General features: G+C 41.8%; 1 protein-coding gene across 1 annotated transcript in view; it reads left to right on the top strand.

Moving 5' to 3' along the window:
* Positions 1–27,245, top strand: part of PCDH15 (protocadherin related 15) — a 1,670,337-nt gene that overhangs the window by 743,014 nt on the left and 900,078 nt on the right. The window contains exons 10-11 of the mRNA XM_077454160.1: positions 4,157–4,265; positions 19,275–19,387. Coding sequence (XP_077310286.1) covers positions 4,157–4,265; positions 19,275–19,387 — 222 coding nt within the window. The remainder of the gene's footprint in view (positions 1–4,156; positions 4,266–19,274; positions 19,388–27,245) is intronic.

Below are 27,245 nucleotides of genomic sequence, written 5' to 3'. Positions count from 1 at the left end.
CCCCTTTGTCTCTTTATGTAGGAGACCGTTGTGGTGTTGTCTAGCCTTAAGAGCACTAATGCCCCCTTTGTTAGATGATACAAGCTCTGTAGGATGCAGAAGGCTGCCCTCAGGTCCAGAATGTTCGACATGATCTTAAGAGGGAAATCTCCACCCGCCCATATTGATGGCATCCATCAGGATTGGGACCCAGGAAATGGTGGTGAGAATGGCAGTTGAGTAGATTTCCCCCATTGCAGCCACCAGAAAATACTCTCTCTCATAGTCAGGGTTATGTAAATGACTTGGTCTCTGCTAGAGAGAGCCTTTTTTCCACTGCGCCCACTCCACCATTGGTACCAATGATTCTCACACTGAGAGGCTCAAAGGTGTGAAGAAGACAGGCCCAGGTGTATCACTGCTTTTATCATTTCTTTATTAAAAATGAAAAAAAAACAGTGTTGCTGTTGTAGATCCATCATCAATCACGCCGCTGCACCGTTAACGCCGAAAAAAACCCCGCTCCACCCGCATGAAGGCAAACTGCTGAATGGCTGGCTTGCCATTTGACAGTTCTTATTTAGGTAAGGGCTTGGCCACCTGACATCACCTGGTGGCACTGCCCGTCCTTGTGACATCACAGATTGATGCAGCTGGGTCGGTGACGTCACATGGTGTCGTGCCACCAGGTGACATCGCCAGTTGGTCCCACCCTTACATATATAAGAACTGTCAAATGGCAAACCAGCCATTCAGCAGTTTGCCTTCACGACGAGCAGAGTGATTTTTTTGTTTATTATCAGTTCATGTGGTGCGGCAGCATCATGATTGACGATGGGTGATCATGATCTACATTAGGTGACGTTGTTTTTTTTATTTAATAAAGTAATTGTCAAAAATATCCCTGTGATTTTATTACCTTTTGACACTTTTTACCCCAGATCTAGGGGCCCCTTCTTAAAGAGGGCTTCCAGATTCCGATAAGTCCTCAGCTCACAAGCCCCTACAACCACTGATCAGGGTTGTGGGGAAGAGACCCTCATCAAAGCACCCACCCCCCCATCTTGAGGGCATGTGGCTTGGCATGGTTCATAAGTTACTTTGTGCTATACTCACACAGGTATTCCTTGACAGCTCTCTGCTGCATGTGCAGCCACTGCAGCATTGCCAAAGTTGAGTTCCACCTGGTAGACATGTCACAAATTAGGCGGTTTATGAGCAGGTGGAATGACTAACTTTCAGCCAAACGAGCACTGGCTGTATATGACCACTTTAAATGGTTAAATACTCTTTGAATTGCTTTAGCAGATCTTCCAACCTTGGGTACCTGTTTAAGAAATGCTGCACCGCCAAATTGAGGACATGTGCCAGGCATCGCACATGTGTCACTTTCCCTGTCTTAGGGCGGACAGGAGGTCAGTGCCATTATTACACACTACTATTCCTGGCTCCTGTTGGCATGAACCATCTCTGGGCTTGCTCCTGCAGAGCTGAAAGAATCTCTGCTCTGGTGTGGCTCCTGTCCTCTAGACAGACCAGCTGAAGCCCTGCAAGGCATAATTTTCAGACTCATTGAATAGCCTCTTGAATGCTTAGGGTGTACTGGTGGTTCATAGGAAAATTAAGCAGAGGAGGACATGGAGGAGGAGGAGGGGGTAGAGCTGACAAACCTCATCAGCACCAGCTCTATGGAGATGTGGGGGCAAAACAAGCTGCATCCTTCCGAGTTGCAAGCAGAATTACCCAGTGTGCTGTGAACGAAATGTCATCCCTGACCATGCTTGCTGGACCATGTGTCAGCAGCAACGTGGACCTTGCGGCTGACTGCCTTGTCCAATGATGCCATAATATTGTCTTTCGCATGATAGTACAGTGCTTGAATGGTCTTATGTGCAAAGAAATAACGACAGGGAACCTGCCATTGTGGTATAGCACATTCTACAAAATCACAGAAGGGGCAGAATCCACCAGATGGAAAGGCAGGAATGGTAAATCCAGCAGCTTTAACAATTTACTTGAATTTAGATGCTGGGCATATGGGTGGCAGTGTATTTTTTTTTTCACTTTTACAGATGAGGCAGAGAAATTTGCATGCTATAGTTTACAGCTGGTGGTGTGCTGCTGACAAATGTGCTGCAAGGACCTGTGACACCCTTCGCTATACCATCATCCCTGTCAGTCAAGGCTGCTGAGATATAGTGGGGGTAGACTTGGAAGTTGAGGAGGGAGAAGCAGAATTGCATCCCTTTTTTGCGGCTTTCAGGTGCTCTTGCCAATGGGCTGAGTGGTGGGAGGTTAAATGCCTTATCAAGCATGTGGTACCCAAATGGCTGGTGTTTTTTGCCACGCTTCATCTCCTTGAGGTAAAGTTTACAAATTGCAACAGTGCGATCGGCTGCCCATGTACTACAAAAGATCCAGGCAGCTGAGCTGTGGGAAGTAGGCTGGGAGATAACAGCTCCACAGTGTGATGGAATAGGGTGGCTGCTGTCTACTGTTCCATGATGGCTGCCTCATTGAGGTTGTGCCTCACTCCCACTTTCCTCTTCTGCTCAATCTGGTCACCCCAGGCACATCAGTGACCTCATCATCAACCTTGACAATGCACTGTAACTGGGGGAACATGATTGGCAATTTGTTGTTTACCAGTGTCCCTTCTTTGTAGGTTCATGTTCCTACCTTTTCAAACCTCAGAACCAAAATCAGAATCAAGTAATGCCTGTGCATCGTTAAGGGGCATGTGGCTGACACTGTGCTCAAATAACTCAGCTGACTCCTCCATGCATGATGGCTTACTAAACCATCCTCATCCCCTGTCACCCAAGCAGAAACTAGTGTGCAGTCCACTTCAGCTGCCAGAGCAGCTGTGGACAAGGGGGCAGATAAGCCACTCTGGCAGTTGCAGTGGACTGTGCACTAGTTTCTGCTTGGGTGACAGGGGATGATGATGGTTTAGTAAGCCAGTCCACCACCTCTTCTTCATGCTGTTGCGTGATAACATGGGCAACATCACTAAACAGAAGAAATGGTGCCCTGCCTGAGAACAGACCACCTCCACCTTTGCCTGTGGACAAAGACCCTGGTGGTCCCCTCACAGTGCAATGGGAACATCTGGCTCTCCTTTTTGGCCTCCCAGATATGATGGAGAGACTTATCAATGAAATGTAATAGTAATGTAATTTATATATACATTTCATATAAAATGAAATGTAATAGAGAAGGGGAAATGTGTACTTGGATGCACTTTAACTGTTTAAGGATCTCCCCATGTACATAAACCCCAGGATGGCCCTTTAATGCAAAATTGAACACCCGTACGTGATATTTTTTCTGGGTCTGGGACGCCACCAGCGACCCGTTCCCTTTGTGATTGGACACAGCAGGAGCCAATCGACCAACCTGGTGGACATCGATGTCTACCAGGATCTGACAATTGTTCCTGAGGCAGACAGAATGGCAGTCTGGCTATGTAAACAACCGACCCACGGCTGGGCACTTAAAGAATTACGTACCAGTACGTGATTGTGCCCAGCCATGCCATTTTGCCGACGTATATCGGCGTGAGGCGGTCCTTAAGTGGTTAAAGTGTGGGAGGAAACCTGGGAGTACCTAGAGATAACTCATGCGGGCACAAGGAGAACATGCAGACTCCAGGCAGGTAGTGTTTTTTTTTTCCGTATTCATTATTCATTTTTAGCTGGTCCAATAATGGCACAAAGACCCAAGTAGACTGTAGGTGAAAGCATTGTTTTAATAGTATTTGATTTTTTTTTTGCATGTACTGTACATTTAGTATATTTAGTGACCATATGATCTTACTTGTTCTGACAATTTTTTTTGTATACATATTAACCTATAAACAATGTATAAATAATTTTGTTTAGTGGTTCTATGGGTTTTAGAAAAAATAGAATGAAGGGTAGGATACAGGGAAATGGTAACACTCATACATTCACAATGTTCATGTTGGTGCTATCTTGTCCAGGAAATAACTAAAACATATGAGCACAATATAGTAAAATCGAATGAAATAAATACATTTTTTACCCCACTGAATAAGTATATATCAGAAAAATAAAATACAAGTTTAGAAAATGTAAATTGTTAAACTTTATTGCTAAGAAGTAAGCAGAATAAAAAAAAATTCAACATTGAAGTTTATTTTTTTATGTCTTAGGCAAAAGTAAATCCTCTCAATGTTACCCCACCTATAAAAGCTGAAGACCAAGATCGGGATATTCAACCAATATCTGACCGACCTGGCATCCTTTTCTCCATTCTTGTTGGTGAGTAACTCAAACTCATTTAGTTCTTTCCTATATATGATAGTATGTTTTCATTTTATTATGAACCCTACATCTAAATGCAAGCCTTTTTTTATCACTTCACTTTCTAGTCAATTGTAGCCTTAAGAGTGCATGTGCATTTTACGTATAAATATTGTGGTTTCTATTGTTTCGGGGCTGCACAACAGAAAGCATAGTACATAATACATGTGCATAATATATGTGCCTATGCACAGTAGCAATGTCCAGTCTAACTGTCCAGTGGTGCTCTAAAGTAACTATGTGTACTGTTTCTGTTAAAGATAACACTTCCCTGTCTTAAAGTGATATTAAAGTCTTGTTTGTTTTTTTTTGTTTTTTTTTTAAAATAACAAACATGTTATAATGATTTGTGCAGTGGTATTGCACAGAACAGCCCAGATTGTCCTCGTTTTGGGTTCCTCGCTGGCAATTCTGGACCCTCCCTACCGTTGAGTGCCCCCACAGCAAACAGCTTGCTGTGGGAGCACGCAGCTTGAGCCGCTGGTCTGTATGTCCATTCACAAACAGAGCCACAGCTCAGGCCTGCTCAATCTATTTCCTCATTGGCTCTCAGGCTTTGATTGACAGCAGCGGGAGCCAATGGCACCCACTTCTGTCTCAGCCGGGGGGGTGGTGTCCCAGACAGCCGAGTCTCTCATGCAACATCGCTGGATTAAGATGGGGCACAGGTAAGTATTGGAGGGGATGAGAGGGGTCTGCTGTACACAGAAGTGTTTTAATCTTAATGCATTAAGATAAAAAAAAAAACTTCTGTCTTTAGAACCACTTTAAGCTCAATCCAGGTGCAAAATTACATTTTGTATACCATTATGCTAGAGATAGCAAAGACTGTGGCGGGCTCAAGATAATTTAAGCAGTGAAATAAAAGCAAGGCTGGAATTTCCCACTAAAGGACCACTAAATCAGTGCCTATGGAAGCCATTGTTGGAGTGTGAAATGTAATGTATATTTACATTAGTTGGGGAGCAGTAAAAGCAGTATCACTTTGGTTGGAAAAATAAATAAACTTTTTCTCTGGTGTGCATTCTCAGTGAGAAAGTGGCAAAGTGATTTTGTTTCTTATATCTATCTATATTGTGACAGTGTAGAACTGTCACGCTGAGAAGAGACAGTTTGAGTACAGTTTATATGTGCATGTAAGAAGTAGGTAGTGCCTGGCAGGATTGTGGATATGTCACCTAGGTTTCTGATCCACACATGGCGAGAGGCTCCAAGGTTCATGACTGAAATACAAGAAACAAAAATTTTGATTTCTCAGCATTCTTATTTTGTTCTTATATCTGAAGCCTAGATCATATCTGATCATATCATATATCTGTGCTTATATCATTTTGTGGGTGAGCTAATTAAGGCTCAAGGCTCCACCCCCAGGAGACTGTCATGCTGCAAGGGAGAAGCAGGTGTGTGCAAACACTTTAAGTGTTACTAAACCCAGGACTGTACATTCACTATAACTGGTCTCCCACAGTACACAGAACATGGAAATGCAATTATTTTAGTAAATATAAACTTCTAAATACCTTTTCTCATCAGCAGTTAGAGCAGTTGTGACTTCTATCAGTGTCTAGTTAAAGCTTGTAGAGGATTTTTCATTCTCCTATGATTGTTCTATGAGAACACAGGACCCCTTACCTCTGTCTGGACAGTGCTGATTGGCCCTGTGCCAATCACATGCACCCTGACAAAAAAAAAACTCTCAATACACACCAAACTGAGCATATGCAGCTTGTCCCCTAGCTCTATACTATCAGAATATATTTTGGGGACAGGTTATACAGCCATTTTACACAATGCAGAGGATTAACCCCTTAGGTTCCACGGTGGATGTAACAAGCATGCTTTACTTCATATACTGACTGATTTTCGTTATAAACATTTTATTGAGATTTGAAAAGCATAACAGGAATAAACACTTGCGGACGCAGCCTCTAAATGCCTTGTACATCAGAAAACAGAGATCCTACGGTTTGGTTAAGCATATTTATAACAGAAAGACTAGCAATTTAAACTTAACATGAAATTCGATAGTTAGTCCAAAGTGTCTACATGTTCATAATACTATCATCATTTACACCTGGATTAATTTTGATTGCAAATTTTGGGGTTGAATAAATGAAAGTTTACTTATGAGTAATCAATGGTCAAACAAAATGACATGGAGCTCAGTAGTTGATAGGGTTTGTTGTTAACGTATTTTATCTGTGTGGTATTTGTAGTATTTGAAATAAAAAGAGCATTAAGTATCCATTGTGATATGTCTATTGGGGAAAGGGTATGAACTGTTGAGCCTAGCTTGCGTCGTTGCTATCTAGTTTTTCCAGGGGGTCATCACAGCTCCCACTGTTAGGTTATGTGCATATATTACTGTATTCGTCTGTTGTACGGAAATGTAGCCAGCATGACCAAACTTGAGTGTATTTGAAAGGGGTGTCTCTAGCCTGGTGAATTAATTCCTCCATTTCTGCTGTTTTGTTAATGCGCCGAAACCAGTCTTTTAACCACTTGCCGACCGCCGCACGGCGATATACGTCCACAGAATGGCACGGGCAGGCATATGGGCGTATATATACGTCCCTGCCTTCCCGCGGGTGGGGGGCCCGATCGGGCCCCCCCCAGTGCCTGCGGCGGTCGGTATTCGTTCGGGAGCGATCCGGGATGAGGGGGCGGCCATTCATTCATGGCCACCCCCTTTGCGATCGCTCCCGACGAATGGAAATTCTCCGTGACATCACTTCCTCTCCTGTAATGTAAACACAGGAGAGGAAGTGATGTAATCTCTCCTCCGTGTCGGTATTTTTCGTTCCGACACCGAGGAGAGAGGATCGGTGAGTTGCACCAACACAACACTACACAGTAGAACATGCCAGGCACACTCACACCCCCCCGATCACCCCCCCCCAATTACCCCTGCCCCCCAGTCACAGTGACACCAATGTCATTTTTTTATTTTATTTTTTTGCATTGGTGTCATTTGTGACTGTAATAACTGTTAGGGCAGTTAGGGTTAGCCCCCTTTAGTTCTAATGTACCCCCCGAACCCCCCCAATAAAGGTTTAACCCCATGATCACCCCCCGTCGCCAGTGTCACTAAGGCTGGGTTCACATTGCAGCGGTTTATGAGAACGAATGTGATTCGCACCGCACTGCAGTGCAAATCACATCCGATCTCTGTGCGATTCGAGTTCAGCCATACAGATAGTATGGCTGAATTCGCGCCGCACCCGCCGCAAATTCGCACGGGACCCTTTTTTTGGTCCGCAGCAGAATCGGATCGCATGGGTGTTCACACCATGCGATCCGAGTTTGCAGATCGCACTGCGATATGCGAACTGATCTGGGGGTGTCATTAACATTTCACTGACACTCCCAGCAGTTCGCATAGGGCAATGTGAACTGCCGCCGGGAGGCATGCGATGCGGGAACCCGCCGCGGATTCGTGGCGTTCCCGCATCGCTCCAGTGTGAACCCAGCCTAATAAGCGATCATTTTTCTGATCGCTGTATTAGTGTCACAGGTGACGCTAGTTAGGCAGGTAGGTATTTAGGTTCGCCGCAGCTTTTTATAGCGCCAGGGACCCCCATATACTACCGCATAAAGCCCCCTGATTGCCCCCTAGTTAACCCTTTCACCAGTGATCACCATATAACTGTAAGGCCGCGTACACACGCGCGGACTGTTGGCCCAACCTTGTCCGCTGAACAGTGTTTGGGCGGACAGTCCGCTCGTGTGTGGGCTTTCAGCGGACAGTTTCAGCGGACAGTTGGACGGACAAGGTTTTACGGAAATTCCGAAAAACTGTCCGCTGAAACCTTGTTTCAACAAACAGTCCGCCCGTGTGTAGGCTTGTTCGTCAAACTAAGTTCCGCGCATGCTCAGAAAGGATTTTCAAGCCGAAAGTTATAATGCAGTGTATAGGACGTCGTATTTTGCGTCCCGTCGTACGTGCCGTTCACGTCATCGCGCACGGTTTCAGCAAACTGTTCGTTCGTCGTGTGTGGCCATGTCCGTCCATGCTAAGTTTGAGCGGACTGTTCGCTCAAACTGTTGGACGGACAAAGTTGGGCCAACAGTCCGCGCGTGTGTACGCGGCCTTACAGGTAACGCTGGTTGGTTAGTTATTTTTTTATAGTTTCAGGGCACCCGCCATTTATTACCTAGTCTCACTAGAGTACCCCTAAATTTAGGGGTGTCTACTTTCCAAAATGGGGTCATTTGGGGGGGGGTTGTGCCATCTTGGCATTTTATGGCCTTCAAAACTGTAACGCCCTTACAAAGCCTGAAGGCGGTGCTTGGTTTTCGGGGCCCCGTACGCAGCTAGGCTCCCAAAAAGTCCCACATATGTGGTATCCCCGTACTCAGGAGAAGCAGCAGAATTTATTTTGGGGTGTCATTTCACATATGCCCATGGCATGCGTGAGCAATATATCATTTAGTGACAACTTTGTGAAAAAAAAAAAAAAAGTTTGTAATTTTCCCGCAACTTGTGGCAAAATATAAAATATTCCATGGACTCAACATGCCTCTCAGCAAATAGCTTGGGGTGTCTACTTTCTAAAATGGGGTCATTTGTGGGGGTTTTGTGCCATCTTGGCATTTTATGGCCTTCAAAACTGTAATAGGTAGTGAGAAGTGAAATCAAAAATTTACGCCCTTAGAAAGCCTGAAGGCGGTGCTTGGATTTCGGGGCCCCGTACGCGGCTAGGCTCCCAAAAAGTCCCACATATGTGGTATCCCCGTACTCAGGAGAAGCAGCAGAATTTATTTTGGGGTGTCATTTCACATATGCCCATAGCATGTGTGAGCAATATATCATTTAGTGACAACTTTGTGTAAAAAAAAAAAAAATATTTTTTTTGTCATTATTCAATCGCTTGAGGCAAAAAAATAAAATATTCAATGGGCTCAACATGCCACTTATCAATTTCCTTATGGGGTCTACTTTCCAAAATGGGGTCATTTGGGGGGGTTTTGTACTGCCCTGCCATTTTAGCACCTCAAGAAATGAGATAGGCAGTCGTAAAAACTAAAAGCTGCGTAAATTCCAGAAAACGTACCTTAGTTTGTAGATGTGACAACTTTTGCGCAAACCAATAAATATACAGTTATTGACTTTTTTTTTACCAAAGACATGTGGCTGAATACATTTTGGCCTAAATGTATGACTAAAATTGAGTTTATTGGATTTTTCTAATAACAAAAAGTAGAAAATATCATTTTTTTTCAAAATTTGCGGTCTTTTTACGTTTATATCGCAAAAAATAAAAATCGCAGAGGCAATCAAATACCATCAAAAGAAAGCTCTATTTGTGGGAAGAAAAGGACGCAAATTTTGTTTGGGTACAACATTGCATGACCGCGCAATTACCAGTTAAAGCAGCGCAGTGCCAAATTGTAAAAAGACCTCTGGTCATTGACCAGCAAAATGGTCCGGTCTGAAAGTGGTTAAAGAAGGTGGTTCAGACGATTTCCATTTAGAGGGAATACACATGTTTGCTGCCATAATCATGTGCATGGGCAGGGATTTTAGGTATGCACAATGTGGTGGAGGCGTTCTGTGCAATAAGAGTTGTTCAGGGGTGTATTCCAAAGTGTATGTGGTGATTTGTTGAGTAAGTCTATGAACTTCTTTCCAGTATGGTTGAAGTTTGGAGCAGGACCACCGTATGTGCAACAGGGATCCGTTCTCTTGTTTGCATCTCCAACAGAGTGGGGAGGTTGTCAGGTAAATGTTGTGTAGTTTTAGGGGTGTTCTATACCATCTTGAGAGTAATTTGTAAGCGTTTTCTTGAGCGTATACGTTTAGGGATCCTTTATGGACAATTGTGTAAATGTTTTCCCAGTCCCTTTCCGTAAAGTTAATAGGAAGTTCTTCTTGCCACTTATTATGGGCCCAGTTGTCAGAGAGTTGTTTGTTTGTGAACAGTAGGTTATATGTGAATGATATTAAGTGCCTTTGGGGCTCTTTACGTATACACATTTCTTCAAAGGGTGTCTAACGTCTCGACCATTCTAAGTTTTTAGCTTTGGTGTCCAGATAATGTCTGATTTGAGTGTACGTCCAGAGTGAGAGTTTGTCCGTCATTAATTTAGTCCTTAGGTTGGAATATGAAAGCGGGCTGTTATTCTCAAAAAACTGGTCTGCAATAACAGTGGTATGTGGCCAGCAATCTGCTAGGAAGGAAGACTGCATCCCCGGTAAAAAGTCCGGGTTGAGTTTAATTGGCGTCAGGGGTCCTAAAGTTGATGAAATTTTGTATTTATCACATGTGAATCGAAAAGTGGAGAGTGTCGGAGAAATTATTGGGTGTGAGGAATATGTTAGTGGGACATGTTTCGGAATCAGACACGGAGTTTGGGCTACCGGGATCGAGGCAAACAAGTTTTCTAATTGGACCCAGTCTTTGGAGGTTGAGTGGATATTCCAATCTCTGACTGATTTTACTGTTGTGGGTTTAGAAAAACTTTAAAAAGTGTATGTCTGTGTAGTCGCTTGAGAAGCAGGAATTCTGGCAAGGCTGTCACCTGGGAAAAAAGTTGTTTCTGTGCTGAAACTGATTGTTGGTCAGAGCAGGTAAAATGTAGCATATAGTGCAAGGTTAGCAGGTCAAGCAGAAGTCTGTAGTTGTTCGAGTTTTCATGAAAGAGTTTCTGCAGCTGCCTCTGCAATGGTGGAAAAGTCCCTATTAAGCCTGAAGGGGTTGAGAAGACACATGTTATAAATGTGGTGGTGGTGACCACTAAAGAAAATGTGCACTTTATCCTAGCAACAATATCAGATAAGAAAAGGTGCCACCTGTTAAAGGTTGAATGTGGATACTGGAAAGTCATGCTTGTCGGGTTCTAACAGAACAAAGTTACTGATAGAGACCTGAATGCCTATAATAAATGTCATATGTTAGGACAGCTGCCTGCAGAGTATCAGATGTCAGATAAGTCAGCGCTTCCAGGTTACCATGGAAGATAACTACTCATCTGTGCCTATTACCCCTGCAGGCTCTGCCCTGTCAGAAGCTAACTCAGAAAAACAAACAATGGCCTTGACTTTAAAGCAGGTTTGAACTGCTGGACTGGCTTAGATTTAAACCATGTATGAGCAGGCTGATTGTACCTAAGTTGATCAATCGAACTTGGGTACAACTAGACGGTTGGATTTTTCTTGCAAGTATTGCCAACAGTAATAGCCGTTAGCAATAATCACTGTGAGTTCTCCCGGCTGTGACAACTCCCCCCCACCAGCAGAACTCAATAGCTCCATAGGAGCGAATCCCCCATCAACACTGACTGACCCATGGTTACAAGAAAGAAAATTACACCATCTAAGGCTGGATTTAATGGCAAAAACAGAAATGTTTTGCTTGTCTCTGGTAGTTTGGTTACTGTGGAAAAAACCCAAAGCTGTTTATAGTACCAATTTCCAGTCTGGGATATTAGAAGGGGCTAACAACTGGAAACCAAGATGGAAACTCTGGGTGGTACAGCTCAATATATAGCAAGCTTCTGTAAGGAGCCAATTGGATTTTTTTGAGCCTGATTAGCCATTTGCTTGGATACATCTGGTGTAATGGGTCCTGTCACAGGCAAATTTTGAGTGGCATTTCCTTATATGTCCAAAGATGATTCTGCAGCTTTATGTTTTGCAATCTTGCAATCTTTTGCAAGGCCCATTCCCTGAGCTCTGAAAAAAAACATCACCACTAGGGGCACCCTGGGCATAAATGAATTTTTCCTAAGTTTCTAGGTTTCTCACCTACCTATGGGGAGGAGCTCCATGGTTGATGACCGATATAGGGGAAACAAGCTTGTTTTTTCTTCAGAATCCTATTAAGTTCTGCACTGGATCCAGAAGCCTGGAGGCTCTGAAGAGTTTCAAGTGTAAATAAGCCTTTAAAGCTTCTAGCATTTCTGTGACTTCCTTTTGATTTTGTACCAGTGCATATTTTCGCCTTGTTTGTTCTGAGGCTGCAATAGGTTTCTGCCAGCCTACATGCTTTAGGTAATCTACCTTTAGGCACCTTTAGGTACACTACCGATACTGACCACAATAGCTCCCTCTGACCTTTGCTTACTGCTTCCACTGATCTCTCTCAACCCCTCCACCTAGTTTAAATTCTCCTCCACATTTTTTGCCCATTTTGTCCCCCCAACAGAGCTGCACTCTCCCCATTTAAGTGCAGCCTGTCCCTGCTGTAGAGCCGGTAACTGACCAAAAATCAGATCAGTTCTCCATGAACCCCCCAAAACCCTCCTTTCTTCACCAGATCCTCAGCCACTTGTCTTAAGTTCATGTGGCTTTAGGTGCAGGCATTATTTCTGATAATACTGCCTTAGGGGTTCTTTTCTTTAATATAGCATCTACTGAAAGTCCTTGAAATGATCATTTAGAATGTTCCATCTTCCCCATGACAGCTGAGTCCTCCCCAGCCCCACCTAACAATCTGTCTATCTGATGTGCAAAACCCAAGTGCCCTGTAAACAACATACTATTCAGAGATCATGGTCTTTGTAATAGATTGACCTAGCTGCCCTGCTAAGAGTCTTCTAACACCAGAATCGTTCTAGGTTTTTCTGTAACCCCATCTCCATTCTCATTGGTGGAGTTTTTCCCCTGGCAACTAGAGTCAGTAGAGTTACTCCAGCAATGTCACTGCTTGATTGATATCCCTAACATCATGCAACTAGGCCTATTTACTATTATGTGTCAGCTCAGGACTGGTCCCTCTAATGCTGTACCCTTTTCTGGTGCCTGCACCTCTGCAATTCCTATGTACTCTTTATTGGTTCATCCAGCACCTGTTGAGTATGGTTAAAGCTCCCTTTCAGGCTGATGATACTTTGCAGTTTTGCTGTCACACTTATCCATATGAAGGTGGTTAGACACTATATCTAGCATATATGTTCTTCACCTATAGCAGCCCATTTTCCCATAAGGCAAGCAGGCCTGCTGGTACTTGGTTTCCCCCAGGTCTTATACACAATGCTATAGTGCCTGGCCACCACACCAGGGCAGACGTGAACAGAGCAAAGCAAATTGGTACTTGCGTTTGGCAGACAGGCAAAGTGGTTCAATGACAGTCCAGGTACAAAGCAGGCAAGGTTCAGATTAGTCAGGGTCAACCGGTAATCAAAAGGCAGGCAGAGTTCAGAGAATAATCAATATCCGATCTGAGGTCATATATAGGGGAATCCAAAGACAGAGCTGAGCAAGTCAGACAGACAGACAGAAAGCTTGCACGTATTACACATGCTACCACCAACATGAGACTGCAGGCTTGGCTGGCTTAAAGCAGATTTTGATCTTCCCCCAGAGACTGGCCACATTAACCACTTCAGCCCGGACCATTTTGCTGGCCAAAGACCAGACCACTTTTTGCGATTCGGCACTGCATCGCTTTAACTGACAATTGCGCGGTCATGCTCCCAAACAAAATTGACATCCTTTTTTTCCCACAAATAGAGCTTTCTTTTGGTGGTATTTGATCACCCCTGTGGTTTTTATTTTTTGCGCTGTAAACAAAAATAGAGCGACAATTTTGAAAAAAAAACATTAATTTTTACTTTTTGTTACAATAAATATCCCCCAAAAATATATATACATTTTTTTTCCCCTCAGTTTAGGCCGATACATATTCTTCTACATATTTTTGGTAAAAAATCGCAATTAGTGATTATTGATTGGTTTGCACAAAAGTTCAAACATGGAGCAGAGATCAGCGTCACTTGTTGCTAGGCAGAACGGGGAGATGCTGCTTACAACGGCATCTCTCCATTCAGCTGCCCCGTGAGACGATTGCGGGTATGCCCACCGTGATCGAGTCTGCGGGACCCATGACCGGACTCACGGGGGTCCCGACCAGCATGCGAGCACGCCGCAGACGGCACGCTCGCGATGGCAGGCCGGCGTTAAAGATTGGATGTACCTGTACGCCAATATGCCTGCCCGTGCCATTCCGCCGACGTACATCGGCGTGCGCTGGTCGGGAACTGGTTAATCATCTTGCAGGTGGACAGACAGAGACAAAGAGAATGTCACAGCCAAATTCAGGATGCTGAAATGAGGAGCAGGAGCATTAGATGCTCTTGACAGTTGCCGGCTGCTTATATTCAGGATGTTAGTTTCCAGCAGTATAAAACCACGAATGGTTCCCAAAGGAACATATATATGGCACTAGATCTGCACCATGTCGCATCACTATTCCCATTGGACATGGTACCCACTAACCTAATGGGGATAATCCAGAAAATTTTTTAATTATATTTTATATAATATTCAAACATATTGTTAATGTAAATGACACAAGATGTATTTAAGTTATAGATATAAACTAAGGATAGCTTTGGTAGGATAGATAGGATAGAAGCTCACCCCGTCTATTATTTATATCAGGGGTAGGCAACCTTTGAGAGGTGGAGATCCAACGGAACAATATGAAAGAGATCAAAGATCACTGGGGTTTAGCATAATTTATTTTAAAGAAATTAACTAGCAAGGCCTAACTAAATAGTAAGGGAAACTTAAAAATATATATATAATAAAGCATATGTCACTGTAAAAATACAAACTTTGCCTACCTTAAAAGTGGATGGTGTCAGTCAGTAGAGCAGTGAATGGAGTCAGTAGTGCAGTGGTTGGTGTCAGTAGGGCAGTGGACTTGTCAGTAGGTCAGTGGATGTGGATTTTTTTCAATTTTTATAGGAGCCCCTGTGGGGGATTTTGATAATAGGGGAGTATGCAGGGGGCCGGGAAGCAGAAAAAAAGAGGAACAAGGACAGGAGGGGCATCAGGGGAGGCATAGGAGAAGAAGCTGGCTTTCAGCTGCAGCAGTAGGGAAATAAAGGGGATTGTCAGAAGACAGGTATTTTAAAAATCTGAATTCCTAGCAAGTGGCTGGGGATACAGATTTTATTGCCCCCCCCTTCCCCCCACTCTGACGCCTTAAGGAGGCTGCCTAAGCAGCCGCCTTATGACACCAGGGTAGGGGTTGGTAAAATCTTAATCCCCAGCCACTTGCTGGTAATTCAGGTTTTTAAAATACCTGTCTATGGGAGGGGAGAGGAGGCAAAGGGCACTACTAAAAGGGGACATGAGGGTCAGAGGTCACTGATATGGGGAAAAGGGGGGGGGCAGAGGACACTACTGTGGGGCGTGATATGAAGGGCAGTAGAGGACACTGCTATAGGGGGGAAGCAACCACTGTGGGGGAGTGATGTGAAGGAAGGGCGGTAGAGGATACTGCTATTGGGGTGACCCTGCCTATAGGAGTAGCCAGCGTAAGCCTGCTTAATCAGCCACCTTAGAGTGCCAGGGTAGGGGGGACAGTAAAATCTGAACCCCAGCTACTTGTTAAAAACTGTCTATGGGAGAGATTGGGGGGCAGAGGACACTGCTGGGGGGGTAGAGGTCAAAGGTAACTGTTATGGGAAAAGGGAGGCAGAGGACACTACTGTGGGGATGATATCAAAGGCGGTAGAGGACACTGCTATGGGGGGGAGAGGACACTACTGTGGGAGAGTGATGTGAAGGGCAGTTGAGGACACTGCTATTGAGGCCCTGTCCATAGCAGTGTCCTCTGCCCCTTCACATAACCTCCCGCCACAGTAGTGTCCTCTTCCCCCATAGCAGTGTCCTCTGCCCCCCTTTCCCCCATAGCAGTGACCTCTGCCCCCCCACAGTGTCTTCTGCCCCCCTTCCTTTCCATAGCAGTGGCCCATAGCAGTGTTCTCTGCTTTCTTAACATCACCCCTCACACATAATCAGGAATCTGTCTGTGCACACAGTGGAGAGAGTGGAAGGCAGCACAGTTCACCAGCCAGAGTAACAAGCTGGTGATTAGTTGCTTGGGACTGCCCTGTGTCCTAGAAACTAACCACCTGTGGGTTAACTTGAAAAGTTAGTTTGGCCAGCTCCTCCTCCTGCCGTCCATCCTGAGCTATGCTACCTCCTGCTCTCTCCTCAGGAAGTGGTGGTTATATCAGGATTATGGCTATAGTTGCAGTCATGATCCTGATATAATTTTTTTTTTCAGCTGGTGATGCAGTTTATATTAAAACTGATCAGAGCAGCCAAACATCTGCCCAAATACTTTTACAAGCAGTGTCAGGGCGTCCCCACTTTGCTGCATACTACCACCCCACCTGGGAGCCCAGGGCCGCTGTGGATGGTCACATGGGCTGACCATAGAGATGAAAGAAGACCTTCTGTTATCCAGTCACCTCTGTGGTATAAGAAACCAAAAGCAACAAGGTCTTCACCACTTCTGATTTTGGTCTTTTGTTTACTGGCCATTTCCATCTGATAAAGCCAGTTTTTTCATCTGCTTTGGAGGGAGTAGAAGATTAGACCCCCGATCTCTCAGTAAAGTGTACCTGTCACTGCCTATGGTATCAGAAGGGATGTTGTTCATCCCTTGTTATAGCAACAAAGTTGATGATTAAAAAAAAAAAAAAAAAAAAAAAAAAAAAACAATAAAAAGACAGTATATTGAAACAAAATAAATAAAAAATAATAATTTTGAAGTGCCCATTCCCCCCCGCAAACCCACACATCCTGCATGAATATGTAAATGGTGATCGCACAACAAATGTGAGGTATCTCAGCGAACATCAGAATGAGAGCAATGATTCTAGCACCAGACCTCCTATTTAACTCTAAACTTATAACAAGTAAAGGTTTTCAAATTGTTGCCTATGGGTCATTTAATGTACTGTAGAGTGTAGTTTGTTGTCATTCCATTTTTAAAGCGAGACATGTTAGGTATCTTTTTACTCAATGTAACATCATCTTCTATGTTTTAAAAGAATTGGGTATTATATTGTGTTTTTGTACACTAAAATGTATTTTCCATGAAAATGTTTGGGGGTATACATTTGAGATTGTTCATGGATGTTTTTTTTTTATTGTTGTCATTATATGCATGGATTTGTTTACATCTCTGAATATACTTTGTGACAAGTGATCATATATTTAGTAACATATACTTTACTAACCTTTATATTTGAGACATTATAAGATTGTTACTGATTTATTACCAGGCAAGTTATAACAGTATGTGACATGCAGGACCCTTCCTTTGGACATTCTTCTTAAATGCCGTTAAATAGTGTGTTTTGGTTCTTTTTAGTATTTGTGTACAAAAGACTTGATATATAGATATGGTATACCATAAAGTTTGTAATGCAAAAATGTTCTAACAACCAAGATATTTTTTAGTGAATATTGAAGTTTATGATATTAAATAAGTTGACTGGCAACATAAAATATCTCCAGCCATTTTTATTTATTTTTGAGTGTATCATTAAATTCTAAGGATCTATTAATGATAATCATGACATATGTATGCATGATGTTTTATTGAATGTTTATATAAAACAATTAAAGGATACAGAATGAATACAAAAGTGGGCAGGGGATACTAAAGTGTATTACAAATTCAACATTTTACAACATAGGTTTGTAGTTCCAGCTTGTAACATAACCCATTCAGAGCCGTAATGCCACAGTTCTAACTATATTCACCTGGCTACAAGCTAACTCACAGATGGGTGACCCATTACCAGTGCATGCAGCAGTGAGGGAATGTTACAGGATGTCCCATTTAGTTTGTTTAATGGAGCCTGTTGGTATAGAGAGTAGGACAATGCAAGGGAGATTCAGGACAGTGAGGGCAGCAAGGATTGCAAGTTTTACAAAAAGGGGAATTACAGAACATATGACACTAGGAAATTGAAGTTTGGGGATTAGTTTGTCCCAGAAGGTAAGGAGATGGAGTGTAAGAATATGGAGGAAGGATGGTTAATTCCTGTGGATATGACTGATGCAATTGAAAGCTCGGGTATCGCAGGTTGAGAGAGCTTGTTCAACTTGGGTCCACTGTTTAGAGGATTTATTGGGGAACCAATCTACTATTCTTGTGAGGGGGGATGCAGAGTGATATAGGGAAAGATTGGGAGGCGCTGTCCTGCATAGAAGCATACACCGGGATCCTCAAATGAATTTTGTAAAAAACTTTTAGAGAGGTTCATAGAAAAAGCAAGGTCTATGTAGACATACAATCATCATTGGGTAGTTCCATTCAATAATTTACTCTGTACAGAACCAATTATACTGTATGTTTTCTCTCTTTTACAAAATGGAGAAATTGATTATTTTCTCCAAATATTCTAGTGTTATTTCCATTACATACTACTTGCTGCCCTTCAACTTCACAGATTGTTATTATTATTCAAGCTGTTCATGGACAGCTTCATTTACTTTGAAGAATGATCACAATGCTAATTCTGACCTTACTTTTTTGTATCCTTTTAACTGACATTATGTTGGTTGATAACAGAGGTACATGCATATACCTAAGTGGCATAACTGTATTCTTAAAATTTACCAGTGATTTCAGGGATGAAAGGAATAGGAGCATTGAATGAAGTCCCACTGAATAATTTAAATAAGCTCCTTGAACCATTTTTCAGAACTTCAAACTTTGTTTTTATTCAATGTAACTGTACTCAGAATGGGAACACTTTATTCCTATAAATTTAGTGTGACGCCGTGCCTATTTTACCACCTACCAATGTAATCGGCAAGCCCCCTGTATTATCTTGCTTATTCTTTTATATTTTTCAATCTTCGTGTTTTTGTTTAAATATGTCATAGTTAAATACCAGAAAAAATGTCATTCACTGCAAAAGAACCTGTCTATTGCTCAACAAAATATTTGATGGGTTATTAAAAGCAGAGACGCTATTAAACTGTTGGTTTCATATGCAATGGAGTTGATCCCTGATCATATTAAATTCTGCTTCTTTTAAGCGATCTTGCATTTTTTATGAACAGTGTGCTGAAATGAATACTTTTATTGGCTCATTTAATATCAAATAAAAACAGCATCACACATACATAAGGTGCTAGGCTATAAACAATCATTATTTTAGTTTTTTTTATCAATTAGATGTTCATAACGCTTTCTTCTCTCCCAGGCACTCCCGAGGATTATACTGAATATTTCCATATGAATCGTACAACTGCTGTGCTCACACTGCTGAAGCCAGTAAATAGAGACTTGCACCAGAAATTTGATTTGGTTATTAAGGTAATATTTTTAATTTCCAGCAGAATAATCATTACCCTGTAATGGTCCTATGAGAAAATTAAGTTCTGTTTTATTTAAGTACAGATAATTTTTTTGCTATGTGATTTGAAAGCATCACTTACAGTAATACTGTACATCATACTTTTACAGCTGTGAGTTTTATGTCTATAAAGTGAGCACAGAAGCAGTAGATAATAAAACAAAATGTGATAAGTATAAAAAAAATATATTTATTTACTAATGGGGCATTTGTTGCTTCCTGAATTAATATTAATTTGGGATCTCTGCACACGGGTGTAATTGTTTTCTTCCCATCTTTTGCCTAATTAATCTTCAAAAATAAGATATCAGATGGAAACTAGCATGGGCCTTATTCCCATGGGTGTACTTAAGCGTACATCTTTGCCCGCACAGGTGTTCCATGCTACCATGTGCAGGTAGTCCCATACCTGTATACTGGGATGTAGTGGCTGCTGGTTCCAATTTGGCAGCCATACAGTGCAGGTGCGTGTCTCTAAATTCAGACAGTGCAACGTGTCATACTCTTTATTTTCTTTCTTTGCAGAGACATGCATCTTTTAGAAATGCTGCATTTTTGGCAGGAACATTGCTATATTCTTTCTTAGCCACCACTTCACTCACTTAGCATCACTTTTACATACAGATCTAAATAAGGCAGAAATGGTAACAGGCGCAAAGTGAAAGGCTTTAATGTGCATGCACTCTAACAAAGAGGAGCCAAAAGCAAGAAGAAGCCATAATATTATATTTGGCAGATTTGTAGATACGTATATAACGTACTTAAATTGTGTGAATATTCACTTTATTGTTCTTATCATGTAAAAAGCCTCCTCACCTGACTGTATACTCAGTGAGCAAGAATGTTCTTTTCACAAGATTTAGTAAATGAAGCAAATATTCACACTATTGCCACCTCCTTTAGCAAAAAAGTCATAATACTGTTATGGCCTTTCACATGATATAATCACATATGCACAGTATTCTGTGATATTTTCTTATTTACATTAACCACTTACAGACCGGACCATTTTGCTGGTCAAAGACCAGATCACTTTTTGCGATTCGGCACTGCGACGCTTTAACTGACAATTGCATGGTCGTGCGACACGGCTCCCAAACAAAATTGATGTCCTTTTTTTCCCACAAATAGAGCTTTCTTTTGGTGGTATTGATCACCCCTGCGGTTTTTATTTTTTGCGCTATAAACAAAAATAGAGCGACAATTTTGAAAAAAACACATTATTTATTACTTTTTGTTATAATAAATATCCCCCAAAAATATATAATACATTTTTTTTTTCCCTCAGTTTAGGCTGATACGTATTTTTCTGCATATTTTTGGTAAAAAAATCACAATAAATGATTATTGATTGGTTTGCGCAAAAGTTATAGCGTTCACAAAATAGGGATAGTTTTATGGCATTTTTATTAATAATTTTTTATTATTTTTTTTTACTAGTAATGGCGGCGATCAGCTATTTTTATTGTGATTGCGACATTATGGTGGACACATCGGACATTTTTAACACATTTTTGGGACCATTGTCAGTTATACAGCAATCACTGCTATATAAATGCAGTGATTCCTGTGTAAATGACACTGGCAGTGAAGGGGTTAACCAGTGGGTGGCAGTGTAGGGGTTAAGTGTTCCTAGGGGTGTGTTACTAACTGTGGGGGGCTGGGCTTTCATTTAGTGAACACTGATCTCTGCTCCAATCACATAGAGCAGAGATCAGCATCACTAGTTGCTAGGCAGAATGGAGAAATTATGTTTACAACTGCATTTCTCCATTCAGCCGTCCCATGAGACGATCGCGGGTATGCCGTTCGAGTCTGCGGGACCCGCGACCGGAATCACGGGGGTCCCGACTGGCACGCTCGCGATGGCAGGGCGGCATTGAAGATTGGACGTACCTGTACGCCAATATGCCTGCCCGTGCCATTCTACTGACGTACATCGGCGTGCGCTGGTCGGGAACCGCTTAAATGATTCATCATAAGTGTAATTTTTAAGGAACAATACTTTCTTTCCACGCTCAAACTGCTGAATCCAAATAGATTGTTTGGAGGCAACATGACTAAATACGTTTTAGAACCATGTTTCTTTAATTCCATTAGTCTTGAAGCATTGAAGCATCAGAAGTTGCTATTTTAAAAATTTTAAATTTCCAGTAAGAAACAAAGATGGTCTATGGAGACAACAGTACCAGATGGAGGTTCTAGTTATTAATGGTTATATAAATGGATGGTTCAGCTCCAGATATGCTTTAATGTAGTATGACAAGGGACCACTGAATGGAATTAAGAGTGTCATTAATGTAAAGGGAAAGAGAAGATTCAGAAAATATAGGTATTCAATTATAAAGGCTAGGGAAGCTAAATGGAATGATGTTGCACAGCAATCCTTCAAATATTAATCAATTTACTTCTACTGGCAAAATTAGATATATTTGTTATGGATTATCAATAAGTTGTAAGTTATATTCACTGTGCTTTTCTGCGTATACTGTTTATCTCTGTATAGCAAAAATTTAAAAGTGTGTAACACATTTGAGGGGCGGTTACAAAAGCTCTTGTGTTAGGAAGAACCAATAATATTTCTACAGGGTTCAATTATATATCTCTGCATCCTTAACTATCCAGTAGGTAAGGGTATTCTTGATTTATCCAAAGATAAATTTTACTTTTATATCAGGCTTTTATATTGCAGGTTTGTGAGTTTCTGCTTTCAAGACCTTACATAAAGAAGAAAAAAAACAAAAAAAAACGTAGTGCTTTAATAGAGAAAGTAAATTAAGCATGTTGTTTTTATGCCATTAGTCTGACATAACACTTTTGGTACAAGACATTTGGTACAAAAAACAAATGTGAATTATACCAATAGTATCCATGCCACTGATCTCTAACATTTAACCTGGCCCTAAAACCTGAGTCACTTCAGTTCCTCCCATGTTATAAAACTGATTGTGACACCATTTTTTTTGGGGGGGGGGGTTAAAAGTTTTAATTAAAATAATAAAAGTTGACCACTGTAAGAAACCCCGGTCAGTATTAAATGGTTTGTCTCAAACCTCTAACTGTTTCTATCGCTGGGCAGCTAGGTCTGTTAAAAGAAGATGAAAAATACCAGATTTACTGTCAGTATTCACAAATGAAAATAAAAGGGAAAAAAAAAGAAAAAATAAATGCAGCCACTACATCTGAGGACTGATAATCTGCAATATATTACTTTTTGCTTTTGGGTTAAGGAAAACATATTTATGATATCAAATATACTGGGGAGCTTCAGGAATTTTTATATCACCCATTCAGTTTCTTTTAACACTTAACTATTTTTTGTCTTTTAATGAAGATTATTATCTGCAAAAATGTGGGACTTCCATGGGCGTTAAATTGTCTGCCCCTTTTAACAAATGTATACATGTGGTGGTGAGATGAATTATTGATCTTTTTAGAGGAGAACCCTTTTAGGAACTATATATGGTGATATAACAAATTTATTGATGATTTATTGTTAGTGTGGAAGAGGGATGGGGACTATCCGGATACATTTTACTGGGTTTTGAATATAAATGATTTGAATCTGGAATTATCAAATGAATAGAATTAAACAATCACTATTGTTGGATATAACATTAGTGAGGGTTGTAGAAGCAAATTAAGTCTCTAGGTATATTTTCCGCAATTCCTCACTGCTTATTTTAAGCTGTCATTCATCACACACTAATACATTTATACCAGTTGGGGAATTTATATAGACCAGGAGACAATATTTTACAGGCACTTTGTTTGAGGTGCAATCTGATGTAAGGGAAAATAAACTGAAGGAGAGAGGCTAATTCAATGAGGCAAAAATATTGGCTACAATAGTGCTAGAAAAAGTCTTATTTGAAGGTTGTTGTAAAGGCAGAAGTTTTTTTTTATCTTAATGCATACTAAGCATTAAGATAAAAAAATAACTATTGTGTTTAGCAGCCTCCCCAGCAACCCCCTAATTACTTACCTGAGCCCCATCTCTCTCCAGCGATGTCCATGAATGTCTAAGCCATCCGGGACACTCCTCCTGATTGGGAGACACAGCAGACCATTGGCTCCCACGTCAATCAAAGTCAGTTAGCCAATCAGGGGAGGTCGGGGCTCCGTGTCTTAATGGAGACATGGAGCTGTGACTCAGCTCCAGTACCCCTGCTGACTGTGGGGGCACTCGATAGGAGGGAGAGGCAAGGAGCAGTAAAGAGGGACCAGAGAAGAGGGGGATCCATGCAGGTCTGTGCAAAACCAACTGCACAGAGGAGTTAAGTATAACATGTTTAATATATATTGTTTTTTTTTTTTTTTTAAACAAGACTTTACAATCACTTTAAGAGCAGATAAAATGCGCCCTTAAAGTGATTAAAGTATAGATCAAAGTAAAGATCCTGCTGCAGATCAATATGTTACTTTTGTAACAGCTTTTAACTGTGGAGTTTTAAAGTATCAAAAGGATTATAAATAAGCATTTGCTAGTACAGTGACAAACAACTTTATGACATCCTAAATAATGGGTGCTGCTTTTCTAGAAGGAGAGCACCTGTGTCTATTATTACAGATCAGAGGGTAGTGCTAAAACAAACTTGTATGTCTGCCTAAAGCAAAACTGCCATTTAATGTCTCTAAATAGTTTATGCAAGGTCATGGAGGAAAAATTACATCCTTTTCTTTTTGGGGTGTAGGGATTATGTTTTTGACAGATAGAGATGATGATTTGCACTAGAGGCTCCTTATGCGAGAGATTTTAGATTGTGCTCAAGGCCTCTATGTCTAAATCACCACTTGGATGTCAATCTTGTCCTAAAATAGTGCCAGCTTTTTCCTGCTGCTATTTTGTTATAATGTTTTATAGACACAATTGGTGTTGCAGATCAATAGACATGTACCAATATAGACACAGGATTGCTGCAGTTTTTGTCCATTTGTACACTTGTTAACCACTTCAGCTTTGAAAGATTTTACCCCCTTCCTGACCAGAGCACTTTTTACAATTTGGCACTGCTTCGCTTTAATTGACAATTGCGCGGTTGTGTAACGCTGTACCCAAACAAAATCTGCATCCTTTTTTTGCCACAAATAGAGCTTTCTTTCTTTTGGCAGTATTTGATCACCTATGTGGTTTTTATTTTTTTGCTATAAACAAAAAAAAGTGTCAATTTTGAAAACAATATTTTTTCTATAATAAATACCCCAAATTTAAAAAATAAAAACAAATTTCTTTATCAGTTTAGGCCAACATATATTCTTCTACAAACTTTTGGGGAAAAAAATGCAATAAGCGTTTGAGTTTCTTTTTTACTAGTAGTGATGTGATCTGTGATTTTTAGTGGTACTGCGACATTGCGACAGACAGATTGAACACTTTTTATACCTTTTTTAGGACCATTGACAATTACACAACAATCAGTGCTAAAACAGTGCTCTAGTTGGGGAACAAAAAGAATGAGGGACATGGATCAACCCTGTCTGTTGTCATTATGAATGGTGAAGGCTCCTGATAGGTGGCCATTAAGTTTCACTTAGGCCTGCAGGGTTGTGTACAGAGTGAGTATCCTCACTAGGGATGAGCCGAAAAACCCCCGGTTAGGTTCGCACCAGAACTTTCGAACGGACCCCAAATTCGTACGAGCGTTAGAACCCCATTGAAGTCTATGGGACTCGAACGTTCGAAATTAAAAGTGCTAATTTTAATGGCTAATATGCAAGATACTGTCCTAAAAAGGGTTTGGGGACCTGGCTCCTGCCCCAGGGGACATGGGTCAATGCCTAAAATGTTTTTAAAAATGGCAGTTTTGGCGGGAGCACTGATTTTAATGACGATTAAAGTGAAAAAAAAGTGAAATATTACTTTAAATATGGTGCCTGGGGGGTGTCTGTAGTATGCATGTGAAGTGCCACGTGTTTCCCGTGTTTAGAACAGTCCCTGCACAAAATTACATTTAACAGAAATAACGTCATTTAAAACTGCTTGCGGTTTTAATGTTATATCTGGTTCCTGCAATATAGTTGAAAATCATTGAGAAAAATGGCATGGGTAGCCCTCCCTGCCCATTACCAGCCCCTTTGGGTCTTGTACGGATATTAAGGGGAACCCTGTACCCATTTAAAAAAAAGGAAATACGTGTGGCCCCCAGGCCCTATATACTCAGAACAGCAGTACACAGGCGGTGCAAACAAGACAGGGACTGTGTAGGTTTGTTGTGTTAAGTAGAATCTGTTTGTCATTTTCAACTGGTAAATTTTTAAAGTGTAGCTCCAGTCAAAAAATCTATTTTTAAGCTTTTTGGAAAACATAGGGAAGGGTTATCACCCCTGTATAATTTGTTTTGCCGTCCGTCTTTTTTCATCTCACTTGCTGTTGTCTCCTTCCGTTTGCAAGTAGGAGATGTTTGTAAGTTGGATGTTTGAAAGTAGGGGACTGCCCTATATGCTCTGCAGAAATAGCGGAACAAGGTGTCAGTTTTGCCACAACATTGTAAGCCCTCAAAGTGACTCTTGGTGGGTGCTGGAGCGCCCTGCTGTGAACGATTATATCAAGAAATGTAATTACATGCCATTGTTGAACAGTGGTAGAAAAATTGACCTTTGGTGGTTGTGGTGCTGGTGCCAAAACACTATAAGTCCTCACAGTTACTCTGGGTGGGCACAGGAACGGGCCCTCCTGTGAAATATTATATCAAGAATTGTAATTACATGCCCCTGTTAAACAGGGGCTGAAAAATTTGGCTGCTAGTTGTAGTGCAGGAATGAGCCCTGCTGCAAAGCATCGCATCAAAAATTGTAATTAAACGCCCCTGTTAAACAGGGGCAGAAAAATTGGGCTGGTGGCATCACCCAGAACCAAAAATGTTCTTCCAACATATCAGCGGAGGAGGAAGAGGATAGACAATCAACATAACAGGACAGTCACTCAGCATCAGCATAGGCAGTCTTGAAAGGATGTGATATTTCAAAAAAAATTATTCTGTTACATCAGCTTCAGGTGCTTGGTAGCTGTGGGTGATCCAAGACTGATTCATCTTTATGAAGGTGAGTCGATCAACTGATTCGGTGGACAGGTGCACCCTGTGATCGATAACAAAGCCACCAGCAGCACTGAAGGTTCCGAAAAGAACGCTGGATGCAGGACAGGCCAGTAGCTCAATTGCATACTGTGCAAGCTCTGGCCAGTGATCCATCCTCAAGACCCAGTAAGCCAGAGGATTTTCGGTGGGAAAGGTGTCCAAGTCTGACCTTGCCCCTAGGTATTCCTGCACCATGTAAATCAGACGCTGGTGATGGTTGCTGGAACCGATCATACCTTGGGGCTGCGGACTAAAAAATTGTCTGAAAGCATCAGTCAGACGGCCACCTTCTCCACCGCTCCTTCTAACCGATGCCTCAGCAACACGTTGTCCAGGACCAGGAGTTTGTAACCTCCCAGTCTCTGGGAACGCGTTGCACAGACCTTTCTGCAAGGCCTCCCGGAGATGTCTCATCCTCTGCTCCCACTGTGATGGCAAGATAAGGTCAGCAACCTTACCCTTGTACCGTGGATCAAGGAGAGTGGCCAGCCAGTAATGGTCCCTCTCCTTGATCCGAAGAATACGAGGATCCTTCCGCAGGCTTTGCAGGATCAGGGAGGCCATGCAGCATAGGTTAGCTGAGGCATTCGGTCCGGAGTCCTCTGGGTCACTAAGGACAACATGATCCACAGCTACCTCCTCCCAGCCACGTACAAGTCCACGGGTTTCTTGGGACTGTAAATCATCCCTACAAGACTGCTGCTGCTGCTGATGCTGAGTGCCAGCCTCCACCTCCATGCTG

This window comes from Lithobates pipiens, unplaced genomic scaffold (assembly GCF_037356315.1).
Source record: "Lithobates pipiens isolate NorthernLeopardFrog02 unplaced genomic scaffold, aLitPip1_a1.2 Scaffold_25, whole genome shotgun sequence".
NCBI classification, from domain to species: Eukaryota; Metazoa; Chordata; class Amphibia; order Anura; family Ranidae; genus Lithobates; species Lithobates pipiens.
The sequence above is the reverse complement of the archived record's forward strand: the minus strand, read 5'-3'. Positions and strand labels throughout refer to the sequence as shown.